This window comes from Rousettus aegyptiacus, unplaced genomic scaffold, assembly GCF_014176215.1.
Source record: "Rousettus aegyptiacus isolate mRouAeg1 unplaced genomic scaffold, mRouAeg1.p scaffold_m13_p_5, whole genome shotgun sequence".
In the NCBI taxonomy this organism is placed as follows: Eukaryota; Metazoa; Chordata; class Mammalia; order Chiroptera; family Pteropodidae; genus Rousettus; species Rousettus aegyptiacus.
In genome coordinates, this window is record NW_023416308.1 from 92,510,473 (window position 1) to 92,527,821 (window position 17,349).

A 17,349-nucleotide genomic window follows, 5' to 3' on the forward strand; every position below is an offset into this window, starting at 1 on the left:
AATCTAATTTTTGTCACCTGTCACATTAATAGATTAGAATTAAAAAGTGATGACTTAAGCATTTTATACCTTACCATGAGTTACATATATATTTTACTGTTTCATTTATATTTTAGTAACTTGGGATGTTTGGGTGACATAAGCATTGTTGTCCTACTTAAATTATGAATTATGGCAAATTGGCTCTAAGTTAAGGTTTTCATCAAGAACTGATTCATTTATGAGATGTCTGGATGTATCTGTATGCATGTGTAGAACTTTTATTAGCAGTTATTTACTGGCTTCTTATCAGGCTTCTATTCTCCTTTTCCCTTCCCCTTCCTAACATTATTCCTAACATTTGAGTATCACCCCTTAGCACATGCAACTCTTGTAGTTTGGGGAAAAGCTGATCACACCCATGGCTGGCTGGAACAGCACATCCCAGTGTTCCCAGAAAGCATATGCCAGCATATCTTTCATAGTTCAGCAATTAATAAGAATAGTATTTGGATATAAACTATTAGAAATAGGGCATTACCCCCTAGATGTAAACCTTTTGTTTACACTAACCCAAGCTGTAATTCTTTAAGGTGTAGTACAGATAAAACTGTTCTTTCTGTATTAAAACAGAAGGAAAGATTTGTGCAGGGAAGGACATGTTTGGTTCCATATCCATTTAGCTATTAACAATCCTTTTTCCTTTCTGCCTTGGAAAAATTATGTTCAGAAAGTCAAAATTTCATTTCTAAAATGTAATTCAATAATTTTACTATCCTTTATGAACAAAAATATCACTAATCCTCTAAGGCAGTGGTCCCTAGCCCCCGCGCCATGGACTAGTACCAGACCACGGCCTGTTAGGAACTGGGGAGCACAGCAAGAGGTGAGAGGCAGGCAAGGGAGTGAAGCCTCATTTGTATTTGCAGCTGCTCCCCAATGCTAGCAACACCGTCTCAGCTCCACCTCAGAGCATCAGGCATTCGATTCTCATAGGAGTACCTGTGTCTGTGCCAAAAAGGTTGGGGACCGCTGCTATAAGAGATGAAAAAAATTGAGTTTAACTATATGCCTTGCATGGAAATTATAGACGATTTCATGCCATAACAGGAAAGGTAATTTTTCCAATGAGAAGTCAATCTATACCATAGTTCAAACTCTTTAAAATTAACATATATACTACAATATACACAAGTCTTGTGGGAAGGATGAGTAAGATAGTGGCTCAGTTTCCTTTCTGTCAATCAAATGAGCTGGGTATTTAATTTAGTCCCTACTGGAACTTAGTATCTACAAATTCTAATTTAGGGCTCAGATCGTAGCCTTGCCATCCACGAGTTTGCAAACATAATAGCTAATTTAAAAATATAGCAAATATTCTACCTTGGCTTATTATATATTAAAAAGAAAAATTCAAGAAACAAAATGCTGTAAAACTCATGTTACTAATAAAAATCTACAAAGTTTATGACTATGCATCATATAGAATTGCCTAATAGTTTTATGTTTAGAGTAGTGCTTTTTAAATACAGTACCTGCATGTTTCTTTCATACATTCATACTTGCCTTGCCAATTTCACATCTGTATAAATTTTATGACTATTTTTTAATAAATACAAAAGAATAAAAACATCTATAAATTTGGACAAATATATTACCACTCAGTATAACTCATCCAAAGTCTTAGTCTAACTCATTCAATTACTACAAAGATCTTCATAGAGCTGAATCTGATACTGTCTAATAGTACATCACTGCCCTCTCTTGGTACCACTAATATATAATTTTAAATTCAGCAAGGAAAAAAAAAATTATTGTAATGTAAAACACAGTATGTTAAGTTTATAAGCTACATAAATAGAAAATAAATTAGGAGAAATTCAATATTTTCTACAAACATTACTTGGTAAGTTACAAAAATTTACAGCGTTCCTTCATATAAGCCCTTCAAATGATTTTTCAAGATTTTCCCTGATAATCAGTTTAAAGGCACTAAGTCCCCAAGTTAAAGCAAAAGTCTTCATATATAATGAAATAAAAGGAGATAAAAGGCTAAGCAGCACAATGATAAACAGCTAGATCATTTTATGAAGGAGGGAAAACGATATTGCAAATTTTAATATTTGAGATGTATGTAGACTCTTTACATGTTATGTACATACACTCACTATTTAGGTCCATGTTTTAACTACTAAAAATGGCAAATTATCCACTACCTGCAGAAGAACAAATGTAGGAAAATAAGTATTTAATGAACTATCTGGCCATTTTTTTAGTCTGAAAATCAAAACCATTTCCAATATTTCAATACTGACAAAGCACTGCATTTATGGCACTAAAATTACAAAGTCTGAATCTTCATTTATTCAAAGAGAAGTAATTAAATTGAAGATGTCCACTTGATTGCAGATATTAGTTGTTGGCAGTAGACTCTCACTCATAGTATCCCTTATGAAACTGTCCACTAAAAAATAAAAATATACAGAGAAAAGTAAATTTTATTTAGGTTATGTAACAATATTCCAAGTGAACACACAGGTAAAGACAGGAATATGAGATATGCAAAAAAACCCTGATTTTTGTGAATAGCAGTGATTAGTAAAATTTTACACTACAGTCAAAAGTCTGAAATAAGATATATGATGGTTTAAAAACACAAAGAAGTAAAAATATATACATATATGTATATCAAGCCAGGTTAAGGGTAGCTAAATCCCAAATATCCAATAAGCACTAATGGAAAACAAAACAAACCACCACCACATGAAAACAATGATGAAACTACAAAATGAAAATAAAAGAATTCTTGTTGAGGTAGGAAGCCAAGAAATGGTAGAAATCATTAAATAATGGTTTGGTAGTCTTTTCATTGCTTGAGATGAAAAACTATTCTATTTGTTGTTCTGTTTAATCAAATCTATTAAACCTGCAATAAGAAGTTTTGAAAGAGCCATTGGGATAGGACCAGGAGTATTTTCAGTCTATTAAGTAGTGTTTTCCAAGTACATTCAAGAAATATCATTTGGTGATATATATATAATCTGTTGTATATTGGTGATTTCATATATATATAAAATCTGTAAATACATTTTAAAAACAAGGTTTAATTCAAGTAAACTTGCTTTTCTTTATTGTAGGACTTCTTAGAGACTTGAATCTCCAAGAAAGGGATATAGTATATAATATAGTATTCAAGATCTTAAAACATTATTTTTTTACAATGGTACTCCACTTTCCACAATCTATCTCTTAGAACTAGTGTTAAAAATACTAGAGTAGTGATCCTCAGTCTGGTTTGACATTAGATTACTCTGGGGAGCTTTAAAAAGTACTGATGGCTATGTCCCACTCTCAGAGATTCTGATTGTATGAGCTGTGGACCAAGGTTTAGCCTTTTCTGAAAGCTCCTCATGTGACTAATGTGCAGCCAGGGCTCAGAGCCCTGCACTAGAGGTCTGCTGTCACTCCTGTACTGGTTGATCCTGTACTGATGCTAGTTTGTATCCCAATGCCATCATCCCCTTGACTTCTTAAGGTAAGGCTGCCTTTCCAGAAGACAATGAGTAGCAATACTAATGTCAACCATCCTAGGAAGAGGCAGAGCTAGTCTGGCGACGTGTAGAAGGCATGAAGACAGGGCAAGGGCATTTCCCTCATACTGTGGAGTCTGGTCAGATCAGGAAGAATGCGGCTACACTAAAGGACATGCCGGGCCAGCCTGTAGGATGGGCCTGATAGCAACCATTAAGGAACCCTAGCTAGGCCCAGGGGGTTGAGAATTAAAGTTATCCTTTGCCTTTTACTCTTCCGTTATCCCTGAGCCCCCAACATTTTATTTTGAACTTAATTATACACTCTTGATGAGCTCTGCAGGTGGTCAAGGGGAATGTCCCTTAAAGCCAGTGAATGTGTTGGTAGTAGAAGTGACTGGGGATATTCCAAGGGCAAATGACACAGTGGCAAAAGCAGTGGTTTACAAGAATGAGTTACTCTTACTGGGAAAATTCTCCAACCACTGTCCAGTTTAATGGCCTTGAGGACCATTTTTATTAAAGAAGCCAGAGAAATTTCCTACCGGAATAAAATACAAAGAAACAAAGGTACTAAATTTAACACGGAGATATTTTTATTTTGAACACTTCTGAGGGAACCAGGCACAGTATAAGGCCTAATTTATTTTTAATCTGTAGGCTTTGGGGCAGGGAAGCTTTAGGTTTAATTAAGAAAGCCCATTTCTTTCTTAGAGCTTAAAAGTTGACATTAAATTTGTTATGTTAGAAGTTGTAAAATAAGTGCTCTTAATTCTGGTTACATTTAAAGTATCCTTTTCTTAAAATATTATGACTTTAAGTCAGTACCTCCATTTCTTCTACTATGAAACAGTGGATCTCAGCATTATAACCAGTCTTACAATTTAATTTTTGCAAATTATTTGCTTGTTTTTGAAAAACCTCTATGAATTAAACCCTGTGACACATATCTTTATCTCAACAGAATATTGAAAGTAAACATCTATACTTTTGACAAATATTTTACTTTGTATCTCCTAATTTTTATTTACACTAAATTTATTCAATTGTTGGGGGTATATGAAAAAAAAAAATAAGCACAATGGTCATAGCTATTTATTTACCTTAACATTGAAATGAATTATTTTATATATTAAAAGTTAACAATAAGTGTTTTAATTTCATTTATTAAATGAAATTAGATAAAGCTAATCTTATCTCTACGTGATATTCTTGAGCCAGAATCACCTCTGCTCAGGATGCTCCTAAATTGTCTGACCCACAAATTATAAATATACATATATATATATAATGATGTATAGTTTTGAGAGCAGAAAACTGAACTAAGAAGACAGTGAACTGGCTCAACAAGTGCTCATAAATCATTGACAAGTTGAATACAATTGACTAAAATTCAGGACACTATCCTTTTCACAAATATACTTACTTGAGAAATGTAATTACTTTAAAACATGGACCAACAATCTTAATATCTGAACCATTATTTACCTGAGTTTTACCATAAAATAAAACCTTTATAGTCCTGCTAGACTATAAAGATCCCCAAGTTCAAGGATCTTGTTTAACTTGTCCACCACTGTATTTCCAGTGTCAAGGGCTGCAACTGCTGCACTGGAATGTACATGTGTCACACTCACTCCTGTACACCCAAGTTAACTTTTGCTTAACTATGATAATGAGTGACAATGAAAGCTCCAGTATATCAAATCACTGAGTAAAAAAAAAAAAAAATGGATTATAAAAACAAATTTATAGTGTAATCCAATTTAATAAGATTGATGTATAAATGGAGATGAGAAATATCTGTCAAAATGACACTGAATTTGGGTGATTTTTCCTTTCGTTATATTCTTCCATATTGAGTTTTCTACATAGTTTAGTATTAATTATATAAAGTATTAAGATACAGGATTAATATAATCAGAAAAAAAATCTATTTTCATTTTGGGAAAAAGAAAGTAAACCTATTCCAATAAATGTTAGAAAATGTCCAAAGGAGTTGGTACTTCTTTCAATTGATATTTTTCATGCTTTAAAATTACTTCAAAGTTTTCTGATAATCCATTTCGAGATAAAATTAGTGAATGGACTGCTACTTAAGTTTTTAAAAATTCCAGGTAAATTTAAATCTTACATAAATTTTAATACTTACTCTAAGTCCACCTTCTGGTGGGGGCCCAGATGTAGCAATTTGTTTTTCTATTTTTTCCTTTTTCTTTCTCTTTTCTTCCACAGACTGAACATTCAAAATGCCCCGAGATGCAGCCTTTAAGAAATGTGATTACGGATATTAAAAAAACAATAAAATCAGTACATAAAAACTGGGGTGTGTTTTTTTGTTTTCGGTTTTCAGGTTTTTCTTTGAGGGTGAGGACTGGTCTACTTTTGATAACAAAGAATTAGACTACTTCTACAACAGCTTTATATGAAACAGTATCATTTTCTCATTGGGTATTTTGTAACTGTACAAATTTTCTCCTAAACTTACTTCCTGTTTTATAAGGTATGGTCATTTTATCCCTAGGAATAATGTTATTCAACAGGCATCTCACATTATAGAAGACATCTGCATAGTTATTTTCATACATTAAATGATATAAATGCACTAATATAATTTATAAAAACATGGAGGTCATTTTGAAAAAAAAAACTATCCTTAAATATAAATTTACAGGATAACCAGGTATCATTTTTGTTAGAGAATACTACTAGTTATAGATATCAAGAATAAAGTACAAACTTAATTATCTAAGCAAGCACTATTTTACTTTTACTCTCACCTCCTTCTGTCTTCTCTCTGCAGCCTCTGCAAGCTTTCTTCTTTTCTCTTCCTGAAGAAAATATGTTAAAATGTTTTAAAAATGTTTTAAAATAAAACCACACATTATCATGGAAAACTTACACACTTCTATCTTACAGGTAATAAAACAGTTTACAAAAATATTTAGTACTGGCCCAATAAGTCCCACAAAGACTGCCAGTATTAACAACATTTATAAAATAATCAACTTTCTGAATTTCATTTCCTCAAACAATATACTTTCAAATAAATACCTGCTGATAATTATATAGATCTATGTCGTATATTATACATACACAAGTTGACCTATAAAATAATCTATTGTTTTTTTTAAAAAAGGGGGGCTTACAAGCAAAAAGGGAGATAATAAAACAAACGACATGTAATACTACAAGGAGGAAAAAACATGGTTTGGTACTGCCAGTTATAAAGGAGTTTGAAGTAGGCTGGTGTTTTCAGGAGAGGTTCATAAATGAAGTGGGCAAGAGAGGAAGGACTGTAAAAAAGTTAGGAGAGGTGCTGTTCCGTGTTGGGATACAGTGAATATTATTTTTCTACATTATATATTATAAAAAATTTTAAATATGTAGGACAGTAAGTAGCATTCTCATGAGAGCTGTTAATAATTCCCTTGTTTTCCATACCATAATTCATTAATTTATTCTTGCACAAAATACAGTATGTACAGAGCATATACCATGCCTGAGGAACTTTTTTGCTGTTGAGGATACAACAGTGAAAAAATAGATAAATGTTTTCGCCCAAATGTAACTTAAATTCTAATGAGGGCACATGGTCAAATGCAATCAAGTAAATACGTGTCTGTCAGGTGGGTGGTATAGTGGGGGATCTATTTTACTTAGGGTGGTGAAGAAAAACCTCAAAGACAAAGTATAACATTCAAGTAGTGAGCCATGTGGTTATCTGTGGGGTTAGGGGCCTAACAAATGCTGAGTGATTGGGGTTTCGTCAAGGGCCGGAAAAACAAAATTAACATTTAAAAGCAACAGTAGCGGAAAAGACAGGTGAACTTTCTGGTACTAATTTCCAGGTCATTTTTAGTACCTATAACCACATGGCCGAAGAGTTAATGTACTTCCCCTAAACAATTCATTTCTTTCAGCGAATTTTTAGCTAGATAGAAAAGAGGAATTTAGGTTTTCTGTTATCAACTCCCTGTAAGGACTATTAATGTAAAGAGACTGTTAAAAACTGAAAACTACAAAAATCATAAATGTACTATAATAGTTAAATTTGAATTTCAGTTAAACAATGAATAATTTTTAGTGTATGTCCCAATGCTGCATGGGACAAGTCTACTTTTTTAAAAAAGTATGCCTTGTTTATCTGAATATTCAAATTTAACTAGTCCTGTATTTTTATTTGCTAAATATGGCAGCTCACCAATTGTACTCTCTGGACTACAGAGAATATTCTTTTTAAAGAAAAGGAAGAACTTAAAAAAGATAAATACTAAAGGGATACAATATCCAATAAAACTCAGGAACATAAGGGACTTTATTGAGCACCTTCTTTGAACAGCTGGTACAGACACAGGAAAATACACATCTCCTAGAACATCAACACTTCAGTGCACGCAGAAAGAGGAATTTCTTTTCGCACCCTAACTCCATCTACCGCATCGCCAAGAATGGCCCCTACACCGCACCGTCTGCGTACGCCTGCGTCCTACGAACTTCCAATTTTGCCAAAGTCTGCGAAAAGGACGGAGACCCCCCCCCCCCCCCCGAGCCGCCTTTGGACAATTCTGGGTAACCCAAGCGAGGAGACAGACACGGAGGCGGCGACCCAGGTCCGGCTGGCGGCACCTCAACGTCCCCTGGAGCGCGACCACACGTCTCCGCCACCACGGTCGCCCCCGGCGGGCTCTGGGGCCCGCGCCGCCGCGCCCAACCGCCCGCCCAGGTGTCCGCAGCTCGGGGCCTCCCGCAGCCTCTCCCGGGAACAGGTGCGCGCGGCGCGGGCTGCCGGACGCGGAGACGCGGGAGCGCGGCCGTACTCACCACGTCCGGCGAGGGAGGCGCGGACTCCCCGGGACAGGGGAAACACATCCCCATCGGGAGGCCGGTGAGTGCCAACTGCGCGATCGGCCCCGCGTCCCCAGTGGCCGCGCTCGCCGGGTCCCCAGCCGGGCGGGCCGCCCCGCGGCTCGGCTCCGCCCCCTGCTGCAACGCTCCCTTCTCCTCGCGGCCCCGCCCCACCCGTGCAGCCGCCTCCGCCCGCCCGACGCAGCTCCCCACCCCCACCTTCGTGGGCCCCGCCCGGCGAGTGCCAGGCGGCCTTGGGACGAGGCCTCGGTGCCAGGGAACGCCTGCTGTGGGCAGCACGCAGCGGTGAGATGGAAAAACTTGATTCGTGGCTCACCCCGTGCCTGGCCATTGACAAACGGGTGACAGGGCTCTGGATAGTTTATTTTACTTCTGCTGTGAGATGGGACTTGTAACCTCCAAGAAATTAAAATTCAGTTGAATTAAACTTTCCAAAACGGCAAATTGACATCAGCACTATTTTCTGCCTTCTGGTGACTCGTGTTATTTCAGAGAGTAGAGTATGAAGTCCATCGCTATGTTTTAAAGAAGCCAGCCTCATAAATGTGGCATTAGTTGGGATGCCAATTGGTTTATGGTGTTTTGGATTCACTTATCCTTTTAAGGGTAATAATAGAGATTGATTTATTCAGAAATACTTTAATTGAATGCTTCTCAAATTTTAATAGGCATAAAAATTCACCTGAGCATCTAGTTAAAATGTTTATGATTTAATAAGTTTAGGGTGAAACCTGAGATTCATTTCTAGTAAACTCCCTGATAATGCTGAAGTTACTGATCTTTCCACATGATGGCTTTTGTTTGATTTTTTTTCTTGCATTTTATTAGTTTTACTTGTTTGTTAGAATATCTTCAAACATCTCAGAAAGGTAGGATGTAAAGTGACAGTTCCTCAGAAATCGTTGTTATACGGTTTCAGGACTTATGTTTAAATCTTTAATCCATTTTAAGTTAATTTTGTGAGCCGTGTGAGATTGGGGTCTAATGATGTTCTTCTGCAAGTTTTCATCCACTTTTCCCAACACCATTTACTGAGAAGACTAGCCTATCCCTACTGAGTATTCTTGGCTTCCTTATCAAAAAGCAGTGGGCTATATATTCAAGGGTTTATTTCTGAGCTCTTGAGTCTGTTCCATTGGTCTGTGTCGATTTTTATTCCAGTACTATACCTTTTGATTATAATTGGTAGTGTAGGTTAAGATCAGGAAGTGTGATGCCTCCAGCTTTATTCTTTTTTCTCAAGATTGCTTTGGCTATTTGAGGTTTTTCGTGGTTTCATACAAATTTTAGTATTGTTCTATTTCTGTGAAAAATGCGATTGGAATTTTGATAGGAATTGCATTGACTTTGTCGAATTTTTTTGATACGATGGAAATTTTAACAATATTAATGCTTCTGATCCATGAACACAAGATTTCTGTTTTCATTTATTTTTGCCCAAAGAAAGCACTAATTTGCTATTGTGCCTATAGATTGATTGTATTTTCTAAAGTTCCAAATAAGTATATGCTTTGTTTGGTCTGGCTTTTCTTCAACATAAAGTTTTTAAATTCATTAATATTTTTCTTCAATAATATTCCATTTTTTATAGAGGTACTCTATTTTAAAAATGAAGTTATCTATCCATGGACATCTTGGCTGTTTGCATTTTGAAGCTATTATGAACAAAGAAAGCTCTATAAATATTTGTGTACAAGCCTTTGTGTGAACATGTTTATTTCTCTTTAGTGAACATATAAGAGTAGAATAAGTAGGTCATATTTCATATGTCTGAGAAATTGTTAAGAATTTTTTTAAGGTAAATTGCTTATATCATTTCATTCACGTCAGTGATGTAAGAAAGTATCAGTTTTTTCTCATCCCATCCAATGGTTGGTATGTTGTCACTTTAATTTTACCCATTCGAATAGATGTATAATGGTATTAATTTGCATTTTCCGTCTTTTCATGTACTCTCTGGTTTGTATAAGTTTAGAAATGCCAGTTCAGATCTTTTGTCCAAAATATGACTTTCTGTTTTAGTTCTAATTTTTTAAATATTTCGTGGTCAAAGGACATATTCTGTACCACTTTCATCCAACGAATCTACTGAGGTTTATGTTATGCCCAGGAGATGGTCCATTTTCACATTCCAGTGTGCACTTGAAAGAATATGTGTTCTGTTCAGGTTGGGTGGAGTATTTGTAAATATCAGTAAAATTGTTGGGTGGTAGTGCTGTCTCCTTTATCTTTACCGATTTTCTAATCATTACATCAGTTTTCAAGAGGAACATTTATAACTGAGTTATAATTGTGGATTTGCCTATTCTTTGAATTCTTCCAGTTTTGCTTAATGTCTTTTGATGCTTTGTTACTGGATGCATGTGTTTATGATTGTCTTTGTGATGAACTAAAGTTTTTATTGTTATAAAGTATTCTTTATATAAAGTATTCATCTACATAACTGATAATATGACTTACTCTGAAGACCAATTTGTGTTAATAGTCATTGTAGCTTTAAGATTTGTATTTTCGTGGTAGATATTGCTGCATCATTTTATTTTTAAACTTACCAATTTTTATATACAAAGTGTGTTTCTAGTAGACAGTATTTAGTTGGTTTTGCTTTTTAAAAAAAAGAATCCACTTTGACAATCTTTGCCTGTTTGGAGAAAATTTTTAATTGGTTTTGCATGTTTTTGTATGTTTTCTGAACAAAGGTTTTAATTTTTCTCTAGACTGTCTTTTCAAGGATGTATAGTAAGCAAACTTGGAAGATACAGAGTCTCCTTAAGAGCAGATTTGTTTACTGTCCAGTATAGTGGAAATAACGCCACCCTCCAGAGTAAAAATTGAGCAGATTTGCTCAGCATCCCCTTCTGTAAGATTGGGGCTTCCTAAGCTGTACCAGGAACCCATAGTGTGCATAGTATCCCCGGGCACACTTCTGCATCACACTTATGGGGCTTGGAGAGTCACGGGGAACCAGTGCAAGCATGCACTTGATACTGCCTGCTGTGCCAGAAGTAATACAGTTGTCTTCACCCAGTAGCCCCCTCTCTTCTGCCAGCATATGAAACTGTATCTAACTTGTATTCTTGTAAATAGAATAAAATCTCAAATCATTCTTAGCTCTTGATACTGCCTTTTAATTGGAGTATTTAGACCATTTAGATTTAATATAGCTGTCGATTAATTTGGGATTAAATCTACATCTTGCCATTTGTTTTATTTTCAAATCCATTTTTTGTTCCTCTTTTCTATCTTTGGATGGATTTTGTCTCCCCTATTGGCTCTTTGTGTGTGCACATGTGTGCACGTGTGTGTGCGCTTTCTGTAGAATTTACAGTATATCTTTAACATAAGCAAGTCTACCTTCAAATAATATATCTCTTCCCATAAAATATAAGAAACTTTCAATGCTTGTACCTCTATTAACCCTCTTCCAACCTCTGTTATTGTTGTCATACATTTACCCCTATGTTATTAAAACCACAATAATTAATTTTGTGTAAAAAAGTCAATTTTTAAAGAAATAACAAGAATTAAAATGATTTTATATTTACTTGTATGAGTATCATTTCCAGAGCTTTTCTCTGTTTTGTGTAGATCTATCTCATATAATTTTTTTTTCTACCTGAAAACTTTCCCCTGCAAGTCTGCTATTGATAAGTATTTTTTAGCACTTCTGAGAAAAAAGTCTTTATTTTGTCTTCAGATTTGAAGGACATTTTTGTTCCATATAAAATTTTGACAAGTTTTTTTAAAATCAATTCTTTAAAGATTCGTCCTACATAGTTTCTAATGAGGTTCGTGGTTTTCTTATGCTTGTTCCTCAGTATTTAATGTCCCCCACCCACTGCTGTTTTCCTTTCTCTTTTCAGTGTTTTTCAGCAGTTTAGGAGGCAATTTGATAAATTTTTGTCTTTATATTGTTTGGTGTTGATTAAGCTTTTTGGATCCATGGGATTAGTTTTCATCAAATTTGGAAAAGTTTTGGGAATTCTTTTTTATTCCCATCCTCCCCTATTCAGACATTCTGAATTATTCATGTTAGACCATGTGATATTGTGTCATAGGTCAGCGAGGTACTAATCATTTTTTTCAGCTGTTTTCTCGTCACCTAAATTGGGTTATGTCTATTGCTATATCTGCTGTATCTTCAATTTCATAACTTTTTTCCATCAAATATACTGTCAATCTCAGCAAACTTTTACCTTTTAGATATATTTCAGTTCTAAAATTTCTATTTAGTTCTTTTTAATATCTTTTATTCCTCTTTTAGTCATGTTCATGTTTTCCTTTAAATTGCTGAGGATAGTTAACATATAATATTTAAATTAATCTTCTAATTACATTATCTGTTTTAATTTCTGTATCTCTTTTTATTGACGGGATTTCCTCTTATGTGGTACGTTTTCTGCTTCTTGACATGCATAGTAATTTGACTGGATACTACACAGTGGACATTGATAATGGACAAAGAGGAAACAGATTTGACCTTGCTGAGTTTCACCCTGTGCACATGTAACTTAGCATTCAGCAAAGACTCAATACAAACCACATGCAGAGCTACAAAGAACTGAATAGTTCCTTACTCTCTGAAATTCTTCTCCACAATTTTCAGCTACCCCAGACTTCCTGGATTCTTATCTCTGTTTCTCAACTCATCTTCAGCTGAAGAAAGCAACTGTGATCTGCTTATAGTGCTCTTCCCTGCATCAAGCTCTGGAATGCTCCTCCAGAGAGTAAATGAAGTAGTTATAGGGTCTGCCTATTTCTCTTCTAGGGAACAAAGCTCTTTTTAAACTTTTCCCTAATTTATGAAAACCATTGTTTTTAATATTTTGTCCTATTTTCTAGTCATTTACTATAGAAGCATAATTCTGGTACTTACATCGTGCCCAGAAGCAGAATCCTCTGTACTTTTAATGGTATTTTGGATGCTGCAAATCAGTGAATATAATGCTCATGTTAATCTAATAGTTAGAAATTCTTTAATTGAGAAAATAATCCTGGTAATTCCATTTGCATGTTAAGAATTACATATGTAATTAAGCAAGCATTTTACAGATTTAGGATTATCATCCATTTTGTACATAAGAATAAAATTTAATTCAATATTCAAATTTTAATTGCACTACAGCTTATTTGCAATATTAACATATAACATAGGTTTTAGTTATGTTAAAACTTTCTCCTAGGACTATTTAAGTATTTTAATATTTAGTTTAAACACAAATCATTATAAATATACAGTAGAGGAAGTCTGTTTTCCCCTATTATTAAAACATAATTCTAAATTTCTATATGAGTCATAAGTCCAACTGCAAAATTTAAACATGAGTATATTATTTTCAAAAGCCTATACAAATTCATTATTACTTGCTGAAAGCAAGCATTTCTCGAATTTCCAAACAAAAGAAGGTGGTCGTGCGATATAGTATTTAATAAAATTCTTGAGCCCGTGGCTTGGATGTGAAATAGTTGCATCGTGTTTATTTTGCTGAAATGGCAGGTATTGCCTTTATTTTTCAAATGAAGTCAAATCTGGGAATGCCACTTGATGTTATAAATCTGCACATTTTGGTCTGACACATGATTTCTTCCATACAGACTCCAGCTTTATGTCCACTAGAAGAGATTAAAATATACAAATAAAAATAAATTCAATTAAAATTTATATAAGGAAAAGTTTATGCAAACTATAAAGTATCTTGAAAATATATCAAAGGGAGAAGCCTTTCTTACACTAAAAGAATTGTATAGAGAACTAGAAATGCTATTCTCAATTAAAGTAAGGTCATATTCATATGGAATCCATATATAAAAATTACTAATATCAAATACATCATATCTGGAGAAAATGTGATATAAACATTTTTTTTCTGAGTCAGGCAACAAAAAACTACAAGCAGGAAGAATTTGTAGAATGAAAAAAAACAGTTTGGTGAAAGGATCAGAGTCATTTCTACACGTAATGGATGTGACAGAAATGTTAAAATAAGGATTTTCTTTTCTGTCTTATGATCTGTGATTGAGAAGGCATATTATATACATCTATTGAGAGTGTTTTTTAAATAAATTCATTAGGGTGACATTAGTTAATAAAATGTCTCAAATGTGCAATTTAATAGTATGTCATAAGTATATTGCATTGTGTTTACCACCCAAAGTTAAATTTCCTTCTATCATCATATATTAGACCTCCTTTACCCTTATCTACCTCCATCCCCCTTTTCCCTCTGGTAACCACTAAATCATTGTCTGTGTCTTTGAATTTTTGTTTGTCTTATTCATTTGTTGCTTTCAGTTTTATATCCCACGTGAGTGAAATCAGACCAAATAAAGCTTCTGCACAGCAAAGTGAAGCATCAACAAAACAGGCAACCAACTGAATGGGAGAAGATATTTGCAAACAACATCTCAGATAAAGGGCTAATATCAAAAATATATAAAGAGCTCCTACAACTCATCATCAACAACAACAACAACAACAACAACAGCAACCACCACCACCACCACCACCACCAATCCAATTAAAAAATGGCAGAGGACCTGAACAGACACTTTTCCCGAGAAGAGATACAAACAGCCAATAGACATATGAAAAGATGCTCAACTTTACTACCTATTAGGGAAATGCAAATCAAAACCACAACAGGATACCACCTCACACGTATTAGAATGGCTATCATCAACAAGACACGTAATAAGTGTTGGAGAGGTTGTGAGGGAAAAGGAACCCTTGTATACTGCTGGTGGAGATGTAAATTGGTGTAGCTACCATGGAAAACAGTATTAAGGTTCCTCAAAAAAATTAATAATAGAAATACCATATGACCCAGCAATCTATCTTCTGGGTATCTAACCCAAAAATTTGAAAACTTTTATCCGTAAAGATATATATGTACCCCGATATCTATTACTTTCAGTTTTATATCCCACATGAGTGAAATCAGGCTAAATTATTCCTGGTGGCCAACACATAGAAACAACCAAAGTGCCCAATTAGATAAAGAAGAGGTGGTACATATATATAACGGAAATGGAATATTACTCAGCCATAAGAAAAAATGAAATGCTGCCATTTGCAACCACATGGGTGGATCTTGAGACAGTTATGCTAAGCAAAATAAGTCAGAAACTAAGTTGAGAATCATGTGATTTCACTTATATGTCTGATATAAAACAAAGCAACAAATGTTGAGACTGTTATAAGTCTTGAAATAACAGGGAGCGACAGGGACAAATAAGTGAAAATGGTAAGATTATATGTTTCATTATTGATAGGAATTTACTTTAAAATAACATTTCAGGATAATTTAAATATACACGAGTATATAAAATTAATGAAATAATTAAAAAATAACTTTTGTTATAGAGTTTTTAAATAGACAAAAATCAAAACAAAAATACTTTTCAAACTTAACAACTGATGGCTTTAGCCTCATCCTGCATCCTCTGCTCTACTGGGCACAACCCATATGTCAATAAGGTACTTATATGGATAGACTGAGGTCATCCCAAACCATTTAAATTGTACAGACGCTGTTGTTATTTTTCCTGAAGCCAAAGATCAACTTAACAAGAAGGTAGAAGAGGGTATTAGTAGAGATGGTGCATACGACACAACAATTTGCAAAAGACATGAGAAGAAAACGTGAGAATTAGTACAGTTTAAAGCAGTGTTACTTTGTGTAGTTTTGGTTATAGTCTTAATATTTATTCTTTGCAACAAGATTAGCAGAAAATTAAATGTAAACAATTATGTTTGTTTATAACAATTTGATATTGCTATGACATTTTGCTTTTGTGTTACAAAATAATCAGTCCTCAGTGGTTTGGAAATTAAACCAAACCAAACAAAAGCAGCAAAAAAAAAAAAAAAAAATTGGTCTTCGATCACATTTGAGAAGCACTGAGAGCTCGAGCTTAAATAGGAGATCCTACACATTTTGGTCAATATATAGAAGAATATAAGTGGGATTTTCCGGTCTGACATGTAAAAAGTTTGATATCATCACTACCATCTTCACGAGAAAAAAACCGAACACATTGTAGCATTATTTACAATAGCCAGGAAGCAACCTAAGTGCCCATTGATGGATGAATGGATAAAGAAAATGTGGTATATACAATGAGATATTTATTCATAAAAGAGAAGAAAATCTTGCCATTTTTGACAACATATGGATGGACCTTGAAGACATTATGCTAAGTGAAATGTCAGAGAAAGACAAATATCATATGATCTCATTTATGTATAGAATCTAAAAACAAAACAAAAAACCCCAAAACTGAGCTCATAGATTCAGGGAACAGATTGGTGATCACTGGAGGGGAGTTTTGGGGGTAGTGGGATGGGTGAAGATAGTCAAAAGGCACAAACTTCTAGTTATAAAATAAGTAAGTCCTGGGGATGTAATGTACGGCATGGTGACTATAATTAATAATACTGTATTGTATATTTGAAAGTTGCTAATAGAGTAGGTACTAAGTTCTCATCACAGGGAAAGAAATTGTAATTATGTGGAGTGATAGATGCTAACTAGACTTATTGTAGTGATTATTTCACAATACATTCAAATATCAAATCATTATGTTGTACACCTGAAACTTGCATAATGTTATATGTCAGTTATATCTCATAATAAAAAAAGAAAGAAAAAAACTGAACAGACTGAACATCAACAATTCTTAGATCCATCAGACTATCAAGGTCACAGGGCAAACTGCTGTGCTGGAAACTGGAGAGACAGATGATTCTGCTGCTGGAGCTAAAACTGGTAGGAACACTTAAACTTTAATGGACAAATTGCTAGAGGCTCAGTATGGATTAGCATGAAAGTTGAAAACTCTGATGAAGGGACAGTCTTATGGAGTTCCTAATACTTCTTTGAACTCTGGAGAAGGCACTATTAGATGAATGAAAAGATGAGTAACAAGAGTGAGAGAAAACATTTGCAAAACACATCTTGTAAAGAACTGG

General features: G+C 34.5%; 1 protein-coding gene across 1 annotated transcript; it reads right to left on the reverse strand.

Annotated features, from left to right (window-relative positions):
• Positions 1 to 2,047: 2,047 nt before the first annotated feature.
• Positions 2,048 to 8,467, reverse strand: LOC107507400 (small VCP interacting protein). The gene is made up of 4 exons (XM_016138496.2): positions 8,334 to 8,467; positions 6,290 to 6,340; positions 5,662 to 5,775; positions 2,048 to 2,443 (listed from the first exon to the last, which is right to left on the reverse strand). The coding sequence occupies exons 1-4, from the start codon at positions 8,385 to 8,387 to the stop codon at positions 2,429 to 2,431; spliced, it is 234 nt and encodes a 77-aa protein (XP_015993982.1). The 5' UTR covers positions 8,388 to 8,467; the 3' UTR covers positions 2,048 to 2,428.
• Between the last annotated feature and the right edge of the window lie 8,882 nt (positions 8,468 to 17,349).